General features: G+C 36.1%; 1 protein-coding gene across 4 annotated transcripts in view; it reads left to right on the top strand.

Moving 5' to 3' along the window:
- The window catches only part of TAF1A (TATA-box binding protein associated factor, RNA polymerase I subunit A), a 32,697-nt gene extending 13,033 nt beyond the window's left edge, over window positions 1–19,664 (top strand). For 2 of the 4 annotated variants that reach the window (XM_017869981.1, XM_017869985.1), the window contains exons 6-11: window positions 6,581–6,711; window positions 7,570–7,728; window positions 13,110–13,176; window positions 13,932–14,055; window positions 15,701–15,855; window positions 18,860–19,323. In XM_017869981.1, coding sequence (XP_017725470.1) covers window positions 6,581–6,711; window positions 7,570–7,728; window positions 13,110–13,176; window positions 13,932–14,055; window positions 15,701–15,855; window positions 18,860–18,978 — 755 coding nt within the window. In that variant the 3' untranslated portion in view covers window positions 18,979–19,323. Of the gene's footprint in view, window positions 1–6,580; window positions 6,712–7,569; window positions 7,729–13,109; window positions 13,177–13,931; window positions 14,056–15,700; window positions 15,856–18,859; window positions 19,324–19,361 lie in introns of those variants that run through there. The other 2 variants (XM_017869982.1, XM_017869983.1) reach the window with 2 other exon arrangements.
- The last annotated feature ends 78 nt before the right edge of the window (window positions 19,665–19,742 follow it).

Below are 19,742 nucleotides of genomic sequence, written 5' to 3' on the forward strand. Positions count from 1 at the left end.
CCCAGGCACGCATTTCAAGAGGGGCTGGGGTAATCCTGGGGATGTGGCCTTGAGCTGTTAGAAACTATGTTACTGTCTGTTCAAGTTTTTATTGGCCAAGTTTGAGGCCTAGTTCAGAAGAGAGCTTAGAGGAGCCTGGCTGGAGTTTGGTCAAGAAGAAAGTCTTTGCCAATTTCTAAGAAAGGCTACAGGTTTTCTTTAGCAGTCATTATTACGTATAATAAACATTTCTTCCTGTGTGCCTAGAATGGAGTTTAATTTATTTTGTAATGCTATTTCTCAGAATAATATGTTTAAAGAATACGTCAAGATGGTCATTTCAGTTTTGTATAAAGGTTATAATGGACAATTTCCTTGATTTTTTGACTATACCAGGAGTTGACCATTCAGTTCTCAAACTGATTCCCCTTCTCTTAACCTTCAGTGCTGTTATCAGCTTCATTTATGCCCAGATTTGCATTCATTGGAGTTGTATGATTCTTTGCAAATTGCTTCGTTGTATAGTTTCTCCATAGTCTCTCTAGGATTAACCCCTTCTGTTTTCATTCTCCTCCGTATCTTAGTCCTAAGTAAGTAATACTGCTTAGTCCTAAATACTAGGACTAAGTAAGCAGTATTTCCTTATGTGATAAGTGTTATCTCCTTGGTCTCTGGGCAGGTAGTTTCACTAACTTCGACTCCCTTCCCTCTTCTTTCAAGATACTCTGAAATGCTGTCTTCATCACAATAATCTTGTGAGGTCTTTGTAGAGTCTCCTCGTCTAGAATGCTCTCTACTCTTCAAGACTCATTGGCTTGCTGTCCCAACCCTTCATTCTTACACCTTAAACTTAATATATCAGCTGCATGTTCAGCCTGAATCATTTGGCTATTCATCTCTTGCTTTCTAATTGTGCTAAGTTTTTTCATGTGTATTTTATTAGTGTCGATGTCTTCCCATTTAGACTAATCAGTCTTTGATGTCATATTCCTCTATTTCTTTTGTTAGTCTTGTCATATTTTCTGGTGTAATATTTCTTTCTCAAAAGAGCTTACTTACTGATTAGGTTAGTTTTAAAGTCAATATTTACTGTTCTTCTTACACGTGGTTAGGTAAAACTCAAGCAAATATTTGATGATTAAAGCTGTTGGAACATCCCATTTGTAATGTTACTTCTGTGGATAGATGATTCAGTACCTTTCCATAGCTGACAGTTATGTAGCAACAGTAGATGATGATGGGATAATTTGTAGAGGTCTTAGATGATCATTCACCTCAAGTGTCTATTTAACGAGAAAAAAAGTTAGGACTAGTTCTTTATAACGAAACTCATAGGCACTTACCATGTGAACTTTTATTTGGAGTCAGCTTGGGACTTTCTTGCTGATATGTGTGGCTCTGTCTTGGTTGGGGTTGATGCACTTGGTGACTAGGAACCTCCTTCTATAATAAATTCAAACACAATTTATACTCAGGGATCTGCCTCTTTCTCTTTGAGACAGAGTCTTTCTGTCACCCAGGCTGGAGTGCAGTAGTATGATCACAGCTCATTGCAGCCTCGACCTCCTGGGCTCGAGTGATCCTCCCACCTCAGCCTCCCGAGGACCTGGAACTACAGGTGTGCACCATAATGCCTGACTAATTTTTTTTTGTAAAGATGGGGTCTTACTGTGTTGGCCAGGCTGGTCTTGAACTCCTGGGCTCAAGCAATCCTCCTACCTTGGCCTTCCAAACTGCTGGGATTATGGGCGTGAACCACCATGCCCAGCCCTTTTTTAAAAAATTTTTTTCCATATCATGTCTTGCCTACTTTCCTATCACCTCATTTCTAAGTTCATATTGCTATGTTTAATCGATCTACTGGGAAAAAGATACCAGTGCCTCTGTTTGGTTTGCAGTATCTTGTGCTTCTAATAGCTATTTTTGAAAGACTTGAGTAACTTTCCTTGTAAATCTTTAAGATTGAGAAATAGATACAGAAAAAGCATATAAAACAAATGTGAGATATAATGAATAAATTTAAAATGAACATTCACATAACCACCACCCAGATTAAGGAACACAAAATACTGTCACCCTAACCTGAAAGTTCTCCCTGTGTGCCTTCCTGATCACATTTCCTCCCATTCTCTCTCAAGAAAATCCCTGTCCTGACTTACAGTAATCACTCCCTTGTTTTTCTTTATACTCTTTCCACTCATGTATACGTTTGTAAACAGTGTGGTTTAGCTTTGCCTATATCTGAATGCTGTATTTGGAGTCATACTGTTTATGTTCTTTTAGGCCTTGCATATTTTGTTCAAAATCAGTTTTAAGATAATACATATTATTGGATATAGCTCTAATTTTTTCATTTTTATGGTTATAAAATATTTTATTTTATGATAGTCACACTATTCCTTCTATTACTGATGGCCATTTAGGTTATTATTTTGGGCTATTATAATTCTGCTTTGAAATTAACCCCTATTAATTTCTGTATACCGGTGCACATAAGTATGCATTTCTAGGAGTAGAATTGTCATAGAATATGTTTTGTGCATCTTTAACTTTAGTACATAATATACTAAACTCTTTCCAAAGAGGTTACCAATTTGTACTTTACTGACAATCTGATTAGAGTTTTCTTTTTTTTGTATTCTCCTCAGCATTTGCTATTGTCAGAGTTTTCATGTCAGCCAGTTTGTTGAGTATAGTGATCTCTCATGTTTTTTTTTTCTCTATAGCTTTATTGAGAATTAATATATAATTCACATACCATACAAATTCACCCACTTAAAATATACAACTCAGTGGTTTTTAGTATATTCATAGAGTTGTAATCATCACTACAATTTTAGAATATTTTCATGACCCTATAAAGAAACCCTGTACTCTCCATTTCTCCCCACCCCTCCAGTCCTAGGCAACCACTAATCTCCTTTCTGCCTCTAGATATTTGCCTATTCTGTACATTTCATACAAATGGAATCATACAGTATGTGGTCTTCTTTTACTTAGCATAATATGTTTTTGGTTTTTTTTCCGTAACAGAAAATTTTGACAAAGAAAGCATGTTTTTAATGTTATAGCATGTAATGGTACTTCATTTCTATTATTGAATAAAATTCCATTGTGGATACCACATCTTAGGTTCATTCATCAGTTGATGAGCAATTAGATTGTTTCTACTTTTGGCTATTTCGAATAACGTTGCTGTGAACATATATGTACAAGTTTTGTATGGACATGTGTTTTTATTTCTTTTGGGTATATACCTAAGAGGGAAATTGCTGGGTCATGTAACTCTAAGTTTATCCTTTTTAAGAACCACTGGACTGTTTTCCAAAGCAGCTGCACTGTTTTACATCCCCAGTAGCAGTGTATGAGGGTGCAAATTTCTCCACATCCTCACCAACACTTGTCATTATCTGTCTTTTCTGTTATAGTCATCCTGGTGGGTGTGAAGTGGCATCTTGTAGTTTTTATTTGCGTTTTCCTGGGGGTTAATGATGTTGAGCATCTTTTCATGTGCTTATGGGCCATTTGTATATCATTTTGGAGAAATTTTATTCAGCTCTTTTGCTCATATTTTAATTGAGTTACCTGCTTTTAGATTATTGAGTTGTCGTAAGAGTTCTTTAGTTGTTCTAGACAGAATTCTCTTATCAGATATATCAGATTCATGACTTGGAAATATTTTCAGCTTTTCTGTGGGTTTTCACTATCTTTTTATTTTATTTTACTATTATTATTTTTTGAGACAGAGTCTCACTCTGTCACCCGGGCTCTAGTGCAGTGGCGCAATCTCAGCTCACTGCAACCTCTGGCTCCCAGGTTCAAGTGATTCTCCTGCCTCAAGCTTCCTGAGTAGGTGGGATTACAGGCGGCTGCCACCACGCCTGGCTAATTTTTGTATTTAGTAGAGATGGGGTTTCACCATGTTGGCCAGGCTGGTTTCAAACCTCTAACCTCAAGTGATCTGCCCACCTCGGCCTCCCAAAGTGTTGGAATTAGAGGCGTGAGCCACTGTGCCTGGCCTTCTTTTCACTATCTTGATGGTGTCCTTTGAAGCATAAAAGTATTTCATTTGATGAGGTTTAATTTAACTGTTTTTTCTTTTGTTGCTTGTAGTTTTGGTATCACATCTAAGAAGCTATTGCCTACTCTAAGGTCACAAAGATTTTTACTTCTTCTGAGAGTTTTAAAGTTTTAGTTCTTATATTTTGGCCTTTGATTTATTTTGAGTTAATTTTTATGAAGTGGGTAGGGGCCCAACTTCATTATTTTGTATGTGGATATCCAGTTGTAGCATTTATTGAAAAGTCTATTATTTTCCCACTGAATTGTCTTGGCACCCTTATTGAAAATTATTTAGCAGCCGGGAGCAGTGGTCATGCCTGTAATCCTAGCACTTTGGGAGGCCAGGACAGGTAGATCGCATGAGCCCTCAGGAGTTTGAAACCAGCCTGGGCAACATGGTGAAACTGCATTTCTACAAAAAATACAAAAATAGCTGAGTGTGGTGGCATGTGCCTGTAGTCCTGGCTACTTGGGCGACTGAGGTGAGGGGTTCACTTGAGCCCAGGAGGTAGAGTGAGACTGCAGTGAGCTGAAATCATGCCACTGCAGTCCAGCCTGGGAGACAGAGTGAGGCCCTGTCTTAAACATACACAAAAGAAAATTAGTTACCTATAAATGTGGAGGTTTATTTCTGGACTCGGAATCTTCCATTGATCTACATATGTCTCTCCTTGTACCCATATCACACAGTCTTGATTACTACAACTTCGTAGTAATTTTTTTTTTCTTCTGAGACCGAGTCTTATTATGTCACCCACGCTGGAGTGCAGTGGCATGATCTCAGCTCACTGCAATATGCGTCTTCCGGGTTCAAGCGATTCTTGTGCCTCAGCCTTCCAAGTAAATGGGACTACAGGCGTGCGCCACCATGCCCAGCTAATTTTTTTGTATTTTTAGTAGAGACAGGGTTTCACCATGTTGGTCAGGCTGGTCTTGAACTCCTGACCTCAGGTGATCCACCCACATCGGCCTCCTAAAGTGCTGGGATTATAGCAATGAGCCACCATGTCTGGCTGTAATCATAGAATACATTCTCCAACTCTGTCTTTTTTGTTCTTCTTTGGTTTGTTGCATTTTCATATGAATTATAGAATCAGCCTGTCAACTTATGCAAAAAGGCCAACTGAGTTTTTGGTAAGAATTACATGTATCTGTAGATCAATTTGACAATAGTAAGTCTTTCAACTGAACATAGAGGGTCTTTTCATTCAATTAGGTCTTTAAAATTTTTTTTCAACAGTATCACTTTTCAGAGTAAAATTTTGCATCTCTTTTGTAAAATTTATACCCATTTTGTTACTTTTGATGCTTTTGCAAATGGCATTGTTTTCCTAATTTTATCTTCTGATTGTTCATTGGAAGTGTGTAGACACAGTTGATTATTGTGTATTGATCTTGTACTCTGCAACCTTTGTGAACTCATTTATTAGTTCAGTAAATTTTTAGTGGATTCTTAGGATTTTTCTATGTACAAGATCATGTCATCTACAAATAGATACAGTTTTACTTCTTCCTTTCCAATCTTGGATATCTTTTTGTTATGTTCTTGCTTAATTGTCCTGGCTGGAACCACCAATATAATGAACAAAAGTAGTGAGAAAAGACTTATTGTCTTATTCCTGATTTTAGGGGGAAAGCATGCAATCTTTTATCATTCAGTTCAGTGTTAGCTATGAGTTTTTCTTTTCTTTCTTTTTTTTTTTTTGAGACGGAGTCTTGCTCTGTCGCCCAGGCTGGAGTGCAGTGGCCGGATCTCAGCTCACTGCAAGCTCCGCCTCCCGGGTTTACGCCATTCTCCTGCCTCAGCCTCCCGAGTAGCTGGGACTACAGGCACCCGCCACCTTGCCCGGCTAGTTTTTTTGTATTTTAGTAGAGACGGGGTTTCACCGCGTTAGCCAGGATGGTCTCGATCTCCTGACCTTGTGATCCGCCCGTCTCGGCCTCCCAAAGTGCTGGGATTACAGGCTTGAGCCACTGCGCTCGGCTTCTATTCCTACATTGTTGAGTGTTTTTATCATGAAGGGTTATTGCGTTTTTTCAGATGCTTTTTCTGCATCTGTTGTGATGATCATGTGGTTTTGGTCCTGTATTCTTTTGATTTGGTTTAGATCAATAGATCTCTATTTTATTATTTGCATTAATTGATTTTCAGATGTTAAGCGAACCTTGCATTCCTAGTATAGATCCCACTTGGACATGATGTATAATGCTTTTTATATGTTGCTGGACTCAGTTTGCTAGTATTTTGTTAAATATTTTTGCAGCTATATTCATAAGAGACACTGATCTGTAGTTTTATTGTGTTGTGTTTGGTTTTGGTATCATGGTAATACTGGCTTAGAATAAGTTAGGAAGTATTCTTTTCTGTCCTTTTTTGGGAGAATTTGTGAAGAATTAGTATTTTCCTTTAAATATTTGTTGAAATTTACCGTTGTAGCTATCAGGAACTGAGTTTTCTTGCAGGTAGTTTTAAAATTACTACTTGAATAGAAGTCCTCAATGTTTAATGAATGTTAAAAGATCTTTTATCTTTGGGCAGATAAGGATGATTATGCTTACAACGCAGTAGCCCAGGATGTGTTCAACCACAGCTGGAAGACATCTGCAAATATTTCTGCATTGATTAAAATTCCTGGAGTTTGGGACCCTTTTGTGAAGAGTTATGTAGAAGTAAGTAGAATTTTCATAAAATGTATTGGTTTTATTTTGTCAAAAGCCTTTACAAAGACTCCATGCCTAATCTTTATTGATCAGAAAGAAACTAATGGAAAAAATTATTTAAAAGGAAACAAAAATATTGTATCTCTTTTTTGGTCTGAATTTGTTTATTTTCACCACTGTATAACCCGTCATGGCCAAGTATCTATAAAATAAATAGCAGTATAGTTGTAAATGTTAATTCAGTCTTATTCTTGTTGAGCTTAAAAGAAACACAGTAAGATATTTTATGATTTGGTGGAATATAGAAGGAAAGAGGACAAAATCTGAAAAGTGGGTCATAATATATGAGATAAAGAATGATGACTTTTTGGAAGTTTGTAAGAATGTCCTGTCATCCCAGAGTCGTCGTAAAAGGACTGAGGGTCTTGGTGCTAGGCACTAGGAATAATAAATAATTTGCTTTGTGAAAGTTATTGAGTGGTGAATTGATAATTGTGTTGTCAGAAGATAATATCCAAAATCATAACCTGGAAATTCCTGTGTAAGGATGGGAACAGAATGAAAGCAATTACAATTCTTGTGCACTCCTTTTGTGGCTGCAGTGATGTAGGGCACTGAGGTTAGTTGCATCACATTTTCAAGCATTAGTGTTCCCTGCTTTGAGGACTCTTATTTCTTATAGGAAGAGAATTTATGTTGAGGTGGCTGCATTTTTTATTAGTGGTAACAAAATATAGGGAAAAAATGGGAACCCTGTCAGTTTTGTGATTTTTAAAAAATACCCATCAGTAAACTTATACTGTGTATTATCTTTCGCACAGCTGTCTTACAGAATTCAGCTAAGGTATTATGATTTATTTTATATAGATGCTGGAATTCTATGGGGATCGAGATGGAGCCCAAGAGGTGCTCACCAATTATGCATATGATGAAAAGTTTCCATCAAATCCAAATGCCCATATCTACTTATACAACTTTCTAAAGAGACAGAAGGCACCAAGATCAAAAATGATAAGTGTGCTTAAGGTATAGAATTTTTATCTCAATGTTTGAACAGGGTTGGGAATCTACATTAAAACATTCTTAGGCCATTGCTTTCTAACTTTTATAGCATCCACAGAAAATTACAATAATGTACAGTACACTGAGATAAACAGAAAGTTGGCTCCAGCTGCCATCTCCATGTATGTATCATTCACATTATCTCCTGCTGCCTGGGTGAGACTGAGGAGAGAGGATCAGAAGTCTTGTTCAAACCTGGTTGGAATACTCTGCACTGATATTTTTTGAAAATCAACTTTATTGAAATTTAATTTTCAGAGAGTAAACACACTTATTTTAAGCATATGCTTAGATGCATTACATTCATGAACCACCATTCTAATCAAGATAAGAGAACATTTCTGTCACCCCGGAATGCCTTTCATTTCCCTTTGTAGTCAGTCTGTCCCCACACCCATGGCCCCAGGCAATCGCTCATCTGCTTATTGTCACTATAGCTTAATTTTTATCTCTTCTAGAATTTCATATAAATGGACTCTTATGTAGTCATTTTAATCTGGCTTCTCTTGCTCAGCATAACATATTTGAGATGCATCCATGTTATTGTGTATATTAGTAATTTGTTATTACTGCTGAATATTATTTCATTTTTATACATTCACTTCTTGATGGACATTTGGGTAATTTTTTACTTTTTGGTTATTGTGAATGATGCTGCTGAGAAAATTCATGTACAAGATTGTGTATACACATATATTTTCATGTTTCTTGGGTAGCTACCTGAGAGAGGAGTTGCTGCCTAAGAGTAGTAAGGAAAGTATGTGCCTAACTTCTTAAGAAACTGCCCAACTGTTTTCTGAAGTGACTGTACCATTGACGTTCACACATCAATATGAAAATTCGGTTTCTTCACATCTGTGCCAACACTTGGTATTGGAGGTCTTTTGAATAATAGCCTCTTGTGGGTGTATATAGTGGTGTCTCACGTGGCATTAAATCGTATTTCCCTAATGATTGATGATGTCGAGCATCTTTTAATGTGTCTATTGGCCATTCCTATATCTTCTTTTGTCAAGTGTTCAACTACTTAGTCTATTTTTGGGGGGATCAATTGTCTTACTGATTTGGAAATTTTTATATAATCTGGATATAAGTCCTTTGTGAAGAATATTAATTATGAATATTTTCTCTCTGTGCCTTGCCTTTTGGTTTCCTTAATAGTATCTTTCAAAGAGTAGAAACTTCTAATTTTGATGTTCAGTTTATACATTTTTTTTCTTTTATGGTTAGTACTTTTTGTCTAAGAAATCTTTGCCTATCTCAAGATAATGAAGAGTCTCTTCTTTTTTTTGTTTTCTAGATGTGTTATATAGTTTTATGTTTAGGTCATGGTAGATTTTTAGCTACTTTTTGTGGGTAGTGTGCAGCAAAGGTCAAGGTTTATTTTTTCCCATATGGTTGTTCCAGCATTATATTGAAGACTCTCCTTTCTCCATGTAGTACATTTGGAACTTTGTTGAAAACTGGTAGGCTGTATATGAAGTCCGTTGTGTTCTAGTGATGTATAGTTCCACATCGATATATGAAAATTCAGTTTCTTCACATCCTTGCCAGTAGTTGGTATTGTAGGTCTTTTAAATTTGAATTATTGCCATTCTAGTGGGTGTGTAGTAATATCTCATATGGCCTTAACATGATTACTGTAGCTCTGTAGCAAGTCTTGGAATCATATCATGAAAGTCATACAAATTTGTTCTTTCTCAAAATTGCTTTTGGCTTTTCTAGGTTCTTTAACTTTCCATGCATATTGTGTAATCAATTTATCTGTTGCTACAAAAAGGTCTTGCTGAGATTTTGAATCTATAGATCAGTTTGAGAGAATTGACATCTCAACAGTATTGAGGTTTCCAAAGTATAAACATGGCATGTCTCTCCATTTATTTAGGTTTTTAATATCTCTCTGAACTGTTTCGTAGTTTTTAGTGTATGTATTTTGTTAAATTTGTCGCTAAGTGTTTCATGGGGTTGTTGTACATAATACTGCTTAACATTTTAAATTGTGGGAAAATATATACAAAAATAAATGTTACCATTTTGATCATTTTTAAAACACATAATTTAGTGGCATTAAGTACATTCATTCAGTTTTGTGCAACCACCATCGCTGTCTATTTCCAGAATGTTTTCATTATCCCAAGTAGAAACTATTCATTAAACAGTAACTCATTGCCCACTCTTCCCAGCCCCTGAAAAGCTCTATGTTAATTTCCATCTTTGTGAATTTGGTTATTTTAGGTACCTCATGTAAGTGGAATCATATAACATTTGTCCTTTTGTGTCTTGCTAATTTCACTTAGCATAATGTTTTGAAGGTTCATGTCGTAGCATATATCAGAATGGCCATTTTTATTTAAGGTTGAATAATATTCCATTTTATGTACCTATAACATTTTGCTTATCTATTCATTTTTTGGTAGACATTTGGGTTGTGTTTGTTGTTTGGCTATTATAAATAATACTGCTCTAAAGATTAGTGTACAGGTATTTGTTTGAGTCCCTGCTTTCACTTCTTTTGGGTGTATACTTAGGAGTGAAATTGCTGGATTATATGGTAATTCTTTAACTTTTTGAGGAATTGTCAAACTGTTTTCCGTAGCAGCTACACATTTTACATTCCCACCAGCAATTCCACATCCTGGCTAACAGCTTCTATTCTCCATCCCATTTTTTGATCATTGATATCCTAGGGCAGGGATCCCCAACCCCTGGGTCATGGATCATTATGACCAGTATCTGTGGCCTGTTAGGAACCAGGCCACACAGTAGAAGGTGAATGGCAGGCGAGTGAGCATTACCTGAGGTCTGCCTCCTGTCAGATCAGCGGTGGCATTAGATTCTCATAGGAGCCCGAACCGTATTGTGAACTGCACATGCGAGGGATCTAGGTTGTATGCTCCTTATGAGAATTTAATGCCTGATGATCTGTCACTGTCTCCCATCACCCCCAGATGGGATCATCCAGTTGCAGGAAAGCGAGGGCTCCCACTGATTCTACATTATGGTGAGTTATATAATTATTTCATTATATATTATAATGTAATAACATAAAGTGCACAGTAAACGTAAAGTGCATAAATAATGCAATCCTGAAACCATCCTTGACCCTCACCCAGGTCCGTGGGAAAATTGTCTTCCATGAAACCAGTACCTGGTGCCAAAAAGGTTGGGGACCGCTATCCTAGTGGGTGTGAAGTGGTCTCTGTGTCTGATTGTGGTTTTGGTTTGCATTTCCCTAATGTCTAGTGATGTGTATCTTTTCATGTGCTTATTGGCCATTTGTTTATCATCTTTGGCAAATGTCTATTCAAGTCCTCTGCCCTTTTATCAATTGGGTGTTTGGTTTTTGTTGTTAAAGTATAGGAATTATTTGTATATTTTGTGTTCAGTTTTTAATAATGGCATTTTAGGGGTGAAAGACAAAGGTCCTTTTCAACAGAAATGATAGAGTAAAGTTCTTATCTCTGTTTTCTTTTAAAAGGCCGATTATCTTTATACTTTTCATGATCAAAATTGGCATTATCAAACCTTCAGATGTGGAAACTATGTTTTATAAATTTTTCAACAGGCTTTGTTTTACTAAATAATCCTTTGCTGTTATTATTGTTTGAAACAGGGTCTCACTCTGTTGACCAAGCTGGAGTGCAGTGGCATGATCACGTGAGGCTCACTGTAGCCTCCACCTCCCTAGCTCAGGTGATTCTGCCACCTCAGCCTCCCGAGTAGCTGGGACTACAGGCACATGCTACCATGCCTGGCTAATTTTTTGTATATTTGGAGAGACAGGCTTTTGCTATGTTGCCCAGGCTGGACTAAACAATACCTTTGAAGTTGCTATTTTTATTTTACTCTGTTAAGATAGCTTTTGGCTCATTTATATTAAAAAATATTAAGGATTGTGTTTAAAACAAAAGCAAGACTGTGCTTTCATTCAGGTTATCAGTCACTAATGGTGTTTTTGAAAAGATTTTTTAAAATGCTACAGAAAATAACTGTTGAATACTTATCTCATTTATATTCAAGACAAGATGGATTTAGAGAAATTCTGTTTTTCCTTTTGAAAATACAGTATTTGGAATTAAGATCTCAATACATGGGTTTAATAGCAGATTGAACATAGCAAAAGAGAGGATTAATGAACTGCATAGAAAATACCAAGCTAAACCATGGAGGACAAAAAGGATGAAAGGTGCAGAAACGAGCATACAAGTGAATTGGTGAAAAGATCTGACATATTTGTCATTGGAGTCCGAGGTGGAGTACCTCTGAATAGAACAGGGCAAAAGCAAGCAAACTAATTTTTAAAAAACCCTAACATTTGAAGGGCTCATGACTAAGAATTTTTCAAAACTAATGGAGGATTTCTAGCGTTCTGGTGATATGCTATTATTTGATCTGGGTGCTGGTTACCCGAGTGTTTAACTTTGTGAAAACTGACTGGATGCCATGATTTGTATACACTTCTGCTACATGTTATATTTCAATAAAAAAAAAAAGTGAATTGAGCCATAAACAGAATTCTATAAAATCATGAGACAAATGTGACTTTCATAGGAACCGAATTTCAATAATATTCTCTGATATTGGTGTATTGAGTCTTGATTGATCTTTTTAAAAACAATTAACAAGAAAATTAAACCAAAATTTTTACTTTTAATTTGGAAATACTTCAATGTAAGGTCAAAGTAATTTAGTAAGCGGAATGAATTCCATTTCTAATTAAAATATATTAAAATGAAAAAATTACAGTATTTCTTAAATTCCATTTTCTTAATATTCATAAAAATGTCCTTCCTGTTTTAAAAGAGAAATTTTTTGTTGTGTGAAAGGTTTGTAAAAATATTTACTCGTATAACCCTATAAACTGTCCTGGAGCCACAATCTGTGAAAATTAACTCCCACCTTTTTAGTTTTTTTGGCTTATATAAATATTCTGTGATCTCTTTCTTGTTTAGTAAATAAGTATATTTCTCTGTGATAATTGATTTTTTCTCTTTTTTTCTTCAGTCCTGGCTTCTGAAATAAATTGTTTTAAGTTGTTGAGCATGGTAAACAATATAGATGTATATAAGGAGCAAATAAAAAGTCCCTGCCTATTTCCCTCGATTCTCCTGACTATCTTGTTAGCAGGGACTTAAAAACAAAACAAAACAACAAAAAAAACCGCTTTACAGAGAATACTTTTCTATACTTAGATTGAAATTAGATAAAAAGCAAGGTAGTTTTAAAATACTTAATAAATTTATGGAAAGCATATTAGATAGTAAAACTTTATTTTGGAAGTAAGCTGAAATCTGAGAAATGCTTTTACAAGTATATAAAAATTACAAGACTGTTCTTTCTTTCAGATTTTGTATCAGATTGTACCATCTCATAAATTGATGTTGGAATTCCATACATTACTTAGAAAATCAGGTAATAAATAAATTTTGTTTTTTACCTTGTGTAGACAAGCTATAGATTAGGGACCAGCAAACTATGGCCCATCAGCTAAATCCACGCCTTGCCTGATTTTATAAATCAAGTTCTGTTGATGTCCATCTATTTATGTATTGCCTGCAGCTACTTTTGCACTATAGTGACAGAACTGTGTAGTTGTGACAGAGACTGTATGCCTTGCAAAGCTTAAAATATTTACTATCTGGGCCATTAGAGAAAAAGTTTGCCTACTCCTGTCATACAATGTGAAGGCAGTAGTTTGCAAAAGAGAAATGGCTCGATTTTATATAATTCACTCCATTTTAATCCCTACTAGATTTCAGCACACCATACAAAAGAGCATACTCCTTCATAGAAGGAAATAAGTTGGCTAAGCCCAAACTGGTCCTAGGACTGCCTAGGTTCCTCTCTGAATATAAAAGAACATGTGTAAAATGCCCAAACAGGGCAGATACTTTAAGTAATGTTCTCAGTAGAGGAGTGTAACCCACACTGAGATCAGACTCACCACTATTAGCTCTTAGCAGGAATTTTATTGAGTTTTTCAGATTCATTGCAGGAGTAAAAGCATAATGAATTTTTAAAAACTGTTAACCAGAAGGCTTATGATTCAGTATTTTATCAACAACATATATGTAAAGTATATATACAGTTGATAAAATATACATGTATATTTTAGCTTTGTACACTTCAATATCTTATGTAAACTTGAATTGTTACAACCATTGCAGAAAAAGAAGAACACCGTAAACTGGGGTTGGAGGTATTATTTGGAGTCTTAGATTTTGCCGGATGCACTAAGAATATAACTGCTTGGAAATACTTGGCAAAATACCTGAAAAAGACCTTAATGGGGTAAGAAACATACAGTATTTATTACTAGGTCATCATGAATAATATTTCCCAATATTTTAGCTAATATCTATCAAATTTTTAAAGATCTTTACTTACGTTTTTGGATTTTTTTGAACTGTGTCTTTAGCTGTTTTCTGAGTACATTTTCTTCTGAAGCAAAGAAATACAGAGTCATAAGGGGAACATACAAATATTCTATCAATTTTTTTTATGCCATCAAAATAAATCCTGTACTTAGCACTGCTGCTTGCTAAGGACTACATATGTGTTTTCCAATTGGAAATAAAGACTAGCAGGGATCACTCTTTGCTAAAGACTCCTGATTTGTGCATCATTAACTTGTAAGATCACATGGGAAGCAGCTTTCCTCCTACCTGTGTTTGATCATTTTTTCAGTGAGTATTTTTAGGACCTCACAAGATCATCATACACTATTCATTCAACAAATACTCATTAAATCCATGTGACCTGGGTATCTAAAAGTGTACCTCTGATCATACTATTATTAGTGTCACATTTTGAGTAAAGGAAAATGAATTTCCTGTTATTTTTACTTAGTGTGTGAGAAGAAGGGATATCACAAAATTGTTTCATATATTTATTATATCCAGTTGTTAGGCAATTCAGTATCAGTTGGAACTTGTTTCAGGCTTCAGATCTGACTTGTCTTGATGGGACAGTGCTGTTTATAAATGGTTTTGGTGTCATATGTTGACGCACTCACTGTAAACCATTTTCTAAATCTCAAGCACTGAATAAACTCCTACTAGATTATAAGGTCCTTGAAAGCAAAGAGGCTCATTTTTTCGAACCGCTGTTTGTTCTACCATAGGGGGCACATGGGTGCCAATAAGCATTTGCTCAATTAAATTATAGAGATCTAACGTGCAACACAGACTGTAGTTAATATTGTATTGCGTATAGGAAATTTACTATGAGTAGAGTTTGAGTGTTCCCACCACACAAAAAAGTTTATGTATATAAAACATGTTGTATACCTTAAATATATGCAATGAATAAATTATTCACTGATACATAGAATTGCCTGCACTTAACAGTTTAACCTATTTGTTCATGTATTTGTATAATAATGGCATCTTATTTTGGATAGTCATTCATGGCAGCATATAATTTTAAGTAAGCTTTTACTTAAGTAATAGTAATAGATAATGTTGATTGAATATTTACTGTGTACCAGACACTATGCAAAGAGGTTTATATAAGACCTGCTCTACCCTACTACTGGAATAGCTTAATCTTAATAACAGTCCTATGAGATCAGTACCGGTAATGTCCTCAAGGGCACTGAAGCTCAGAGAGGTTCAGCAACTTGCCCAGAATCACATACATAGTAAATGGAAGAGCTGATATTTGAATCCAGGAGTCTGGCGTCGAGTCTTAGCACAGACTCGAAGACACTGTGCTAAACTGTCTGTTTAGTGAAATGGAAAATGGGATATGGAGATAGAAGAGAACAAAAAATGATTTGCTTTCCTGTTGTTGCCCATGTTATGCCTTGGCCATATTCAGAATTTAGCTTGGAAACATCTTCCTTGTCATCTTTCTGTAGACTCTAAGTCTAAATTCTGGTAATATAGATTTGTTCACATCATTGACCCTCTCTTTTGACATTTTTCTTTTTCAGAAACCACCTTGCGTGGGTTCAAGATGAGTGGAACTCCAGGAAAAACTGGTGGCCAAGCTTTCATTTCAGCTACTTTTGGGCAAAAAGTGATTGGAAGGAAGATACAGCTTTGGCCTGTGAGAAAGCTTTTGTGGCTGGATTACTGTTAGGAAAAGGTACATGTTTTTGTTTTCGTTTTATCTGGACATAGCTTTTGACTGATTTTGGAATAATTCATTTAGAGTTTACCTAACGTGGTACCTAAAAATACTAGGCGCTTAAGACGTAACTGCTTAATGGAAGAGTGAATCCTGAGTTGGGACCAGGTCATGTGCTTAGATTAGAAGCAGTGATTTCATATCATTGATTGTGAATGGTTTTCGTCTCCTGACTTGAGTGTTGTTAGGGGGCATTAAGATACATGATACAGACTTTTCACAAGAATTGACCATTTGGTCTTGTTTTATAGAAAGTTTACCGATAGTTTCAAGTATCAAAATATTCTTTATTGACCTCACTGTTCTTTAATAGCTTCATATTATACTAATATTTACTTGTCTGTTTCTGTAAGCATGAAACATTTCCTCCACTTAAGAAAAAGAATACCTTCTACTAGCATATGAAAAAAATTATCTTCAAAGAAAAGGAATATTGATTTTTTCTTCAAAGAAAATAAATATTTTGGGTGGTAAAATTCTTACCTGCTTTCTACCACTGAAATATTGAAAAGGTGGCCAGTACCGAAATGAAACTATCACAGAGTATGTCCAGAAACGAAGAAAATGAATCTTACAGTGACCACTAGTAAGCAGTCCATTGCTAGGGAGCTTAAGGTGTCCTAAAGAGATTCTCCAATTCATTTTTGAATATAGTTTCTGTTATTTTGGAATTAGTAGTCTCAGTGAATGTAATAAAACGTTGATTAAGAAGAAAATAAAAATTCTCTAATACACTGATGACAAGGAACAGAAAGGTGATTTGGATAGTCATTTTCTTTTTTTTTTTTTGTTTTTTGAGACGGAGTCCCACTCTGTCCACCAGGCTGGAGTGCAGTGGCGCGATCTCGGCTCACTGCAGGCTCCGCCTCCTGGGTTCACGCCATTCTCGTGCCTCAGGCTCCCTAGTAGCTGGGACTACAGGCGCCTGCCACCACGCCCGGCTAATCTTTTGTATTTTAGTAGAGACGGGGTTTCACCGTGGTCTCCATCTCCTGACCTTGTGATCCGCCCGCCTTGGCCTCCCAAAGTGCTGGGATTACAGGCGTGAGCCACTGCGCCCGACCTGGATTGTCATTTTTCTACTACTTTATGAGTAGAGAGGCATCTAGCACAATTATCAACAGGTCTCTTTGAGCAGAGTAGAAAGATCTGGGTTACGGAAAGTGGAGGTTGCAGTGAGCCAAGAACGTGCCACTGCACTCCAGCCTGGGCGACAGAGCGAGACTCCTTCAAAAAAAAAGGAAAGGTCTGGGTTAATTTTCCAATTCTCTCACTCACTTGCTATGTAACTTAGGTCAAGCAATTAACTTTTAGGAGCCTTTTCTGTGAAGTGGGCATTGTAACACCCGTCTTATTGTTGTAAATATCATGTGAACGTCACATCAAAGTGCTTCATAATTTCTAAAGTGCTCTACAAATATGAGGCATCAGTTACTCCCGCAAGAGCCACATCTCCTCTCAGGCTGTTAGTGTGGGGTTAAATCAGTCTATTCATTAGTTAAGCTGGGCTTTCTTCTTGCTCTGGTTACCAACCTTACTTTATAGGATTCAAATTCTAGGCATGGTCTGCCTTTGCTTTGTGCTTAGAGTGGGGTATGATGGCTCTCTTTCTTTCCATGTCTCGCTAAAAGCAAGCCAGGCCCATTTCTCCTTGGAGGGGCCTTTCTTGTTGGGATTGAAGCTACTTGGTTGCCCTGTGACTTCAGCTCTCATGGACTTGAGAGTTAATATTTGTAGTTTTTAAAGCTTTTTCTCTATATTAGGGTGGGAACGAAGTTCTTTCCAGCTTTCTATATAGGTACAGGCAAAAATTTGTGTGCAAAATATTTTTTTACTAAGGTAGTATGATATGTTTAGAAACACAAATTATTTTGGTAATATTATAGACACCACTGCTTCCCAGCTAGTAAAACGTTACTAGCTGGGTTTGGTGGCATGCAGTGCGCCTATAATCCTAGCTACTTGGGAGGCTGAGGTGGGAGGATTAGTTGAACCCAGGAGTTTGAGACCAGTTTGTGTCACCTAGTGAGACCCCATCTCAGGAAAAACAATAAAACAAAAATGTTAGCAATTCTGGCATACTAGTTTCAGGAATAATAAAAATGGTTACTATAGATACAGTATATGTCCTTGCATTTTCTCAGATAAGATGGATGCATACAAGCTGAAACCGTAATGAAATTAATTTTTCTTATGTGATTTATGGTCTTACTCATTTACCAACTCTAAAAATCTTCAATATCCAGTTTACGTTTTTCTTATGGAATATGATTCATTTGTCTGAAATATTTGACAAATGCTTGACAGTCCTTTGTGTTATAAGACTATGAAGAGCAGGTGGAACTTGTAATGACCACGAGGCACCTCTTTCAGAGCTATGTGGTCTCCACCTTGCTGCTCGCTACCTGGCTAGAATGCATAGATAATGTTTGACCATTTCTAACCTATGATTTGTTTACTCTAATCCTTCACACCAAGATTTTCTACAGAGAACTTTCTTGCTGTTATGAATGTAACTTTGACTGATTTACAAGCTAACGTTGAGAAGGAAGCTGTACAAATGTGCTTTTGGAGAAGGCTCATTTAATATGTGACTGTATATAATATACCTATCACCATCACTAGAGTATAGGAGGAAGGGTAGAAAACAAGCTAAAGTCTATGCTTTAATTATGATGGATTACAAACATCTTTGTGTATGGGAAGAAATATATTTCATTGGGCACAGTTGAGAATATACTTTCGCCATATTGGTAATGCAAATACATTTTGTATATAGGAAGAAATATATTTCATTGGTCATAGCTGAGAATATGTTTAGGACATATTGATAATACAAATAAATCTATTTTCATAGTCAGTGTGCTAAACTTAAAGCAAAAATTTAAAAATGTAGAAATATACTTGAAAAATGTGAAAATGTGATGAGTATGAAAACTTTTTATTTTGCTTTACTTTATAGGTTGTAGATATTTTCGGTATATTTTAAAGCAAGATCATCAAATCTTAGGGAAGAAAATTAAGCGGATGAAGAGATCTGTGAAAAAATACAGTATTGTAAATCCAAGACTCTCATACTGAATTTTAGTTATTTCACAGTAGTAGCTACACAGTAAGTAGCTCAGTAGATAGTTATTGAATGTCTTTTTGTAGTTATGTATTAAGAAGCTTGTATGACTACAAAAATCTTATTTTTATATATTTTTATATTTTGTGTTATTTATAGCTAGAGAAACAGTATTACTGCCTTTGCTCTTTGTAACTGTGTCTGTTTTCTTTTTTGTAATGTTAAATGTTACATTTGTTAAAGAATAATTCTTCAAATGACAAAATATTAGAGAATATAGTTCTACAGCAGTTATTGTTTGCAAATACTTTGCCTCTAGCTATTGTGTAATAAACTGTAACTTGTGGTGCTGTGAAATGAATTTATATTCTTTTATATGCTAATTAATCAATTTTAGGTATACCACCATGAAGAAATATATTGGTGATGAGTTCTCTTGAGGAATTTTGAAAAGAGAGAAGGATTTAGAAAAACACTCTTTCTCGGCCAGGTGCAGTGGCTCACGCCTGTAATCCCAGCACTGTGGGAGGCCTAGTTGGGTGGATCATGAGATCAGGAGTTTGAGACCAGCCTGGCTAACACAGTTGAAACCCTGTGTCTACTAAAAATGCAAAAATTAGCTGGGCGTGGTGGCAGGCACTTGTAATCCCAGCTACTCAGAGGAGGCTGAGGCAGGAGAATCGCTTGGGCGGAGGTTGCAGTGAGCCAAGATTGTGCCAGTGCACTCCTGCCTGGGCAACAGAACTAAACTCTGTCTCAAAAAAAAAAAAAAAAAAAA

Source organism: Rhinopithecus bieti, unplaced genomic scaffold, assembly GCF_001698545.2.
Source record: "Rhinopithecus bieti isolate Rb0 unplaced genomic scaffold, ASM169854v2 scaffold_1673, whole genome shotgun sequence".
In the NCBI taxonomy this organism is placed as follows: Eukaryota; Metazoa; Chordata; class Mammalia; order Primates; family Cercopithecidae; genus Rhinopithecus; species Rhinopithecus bieti.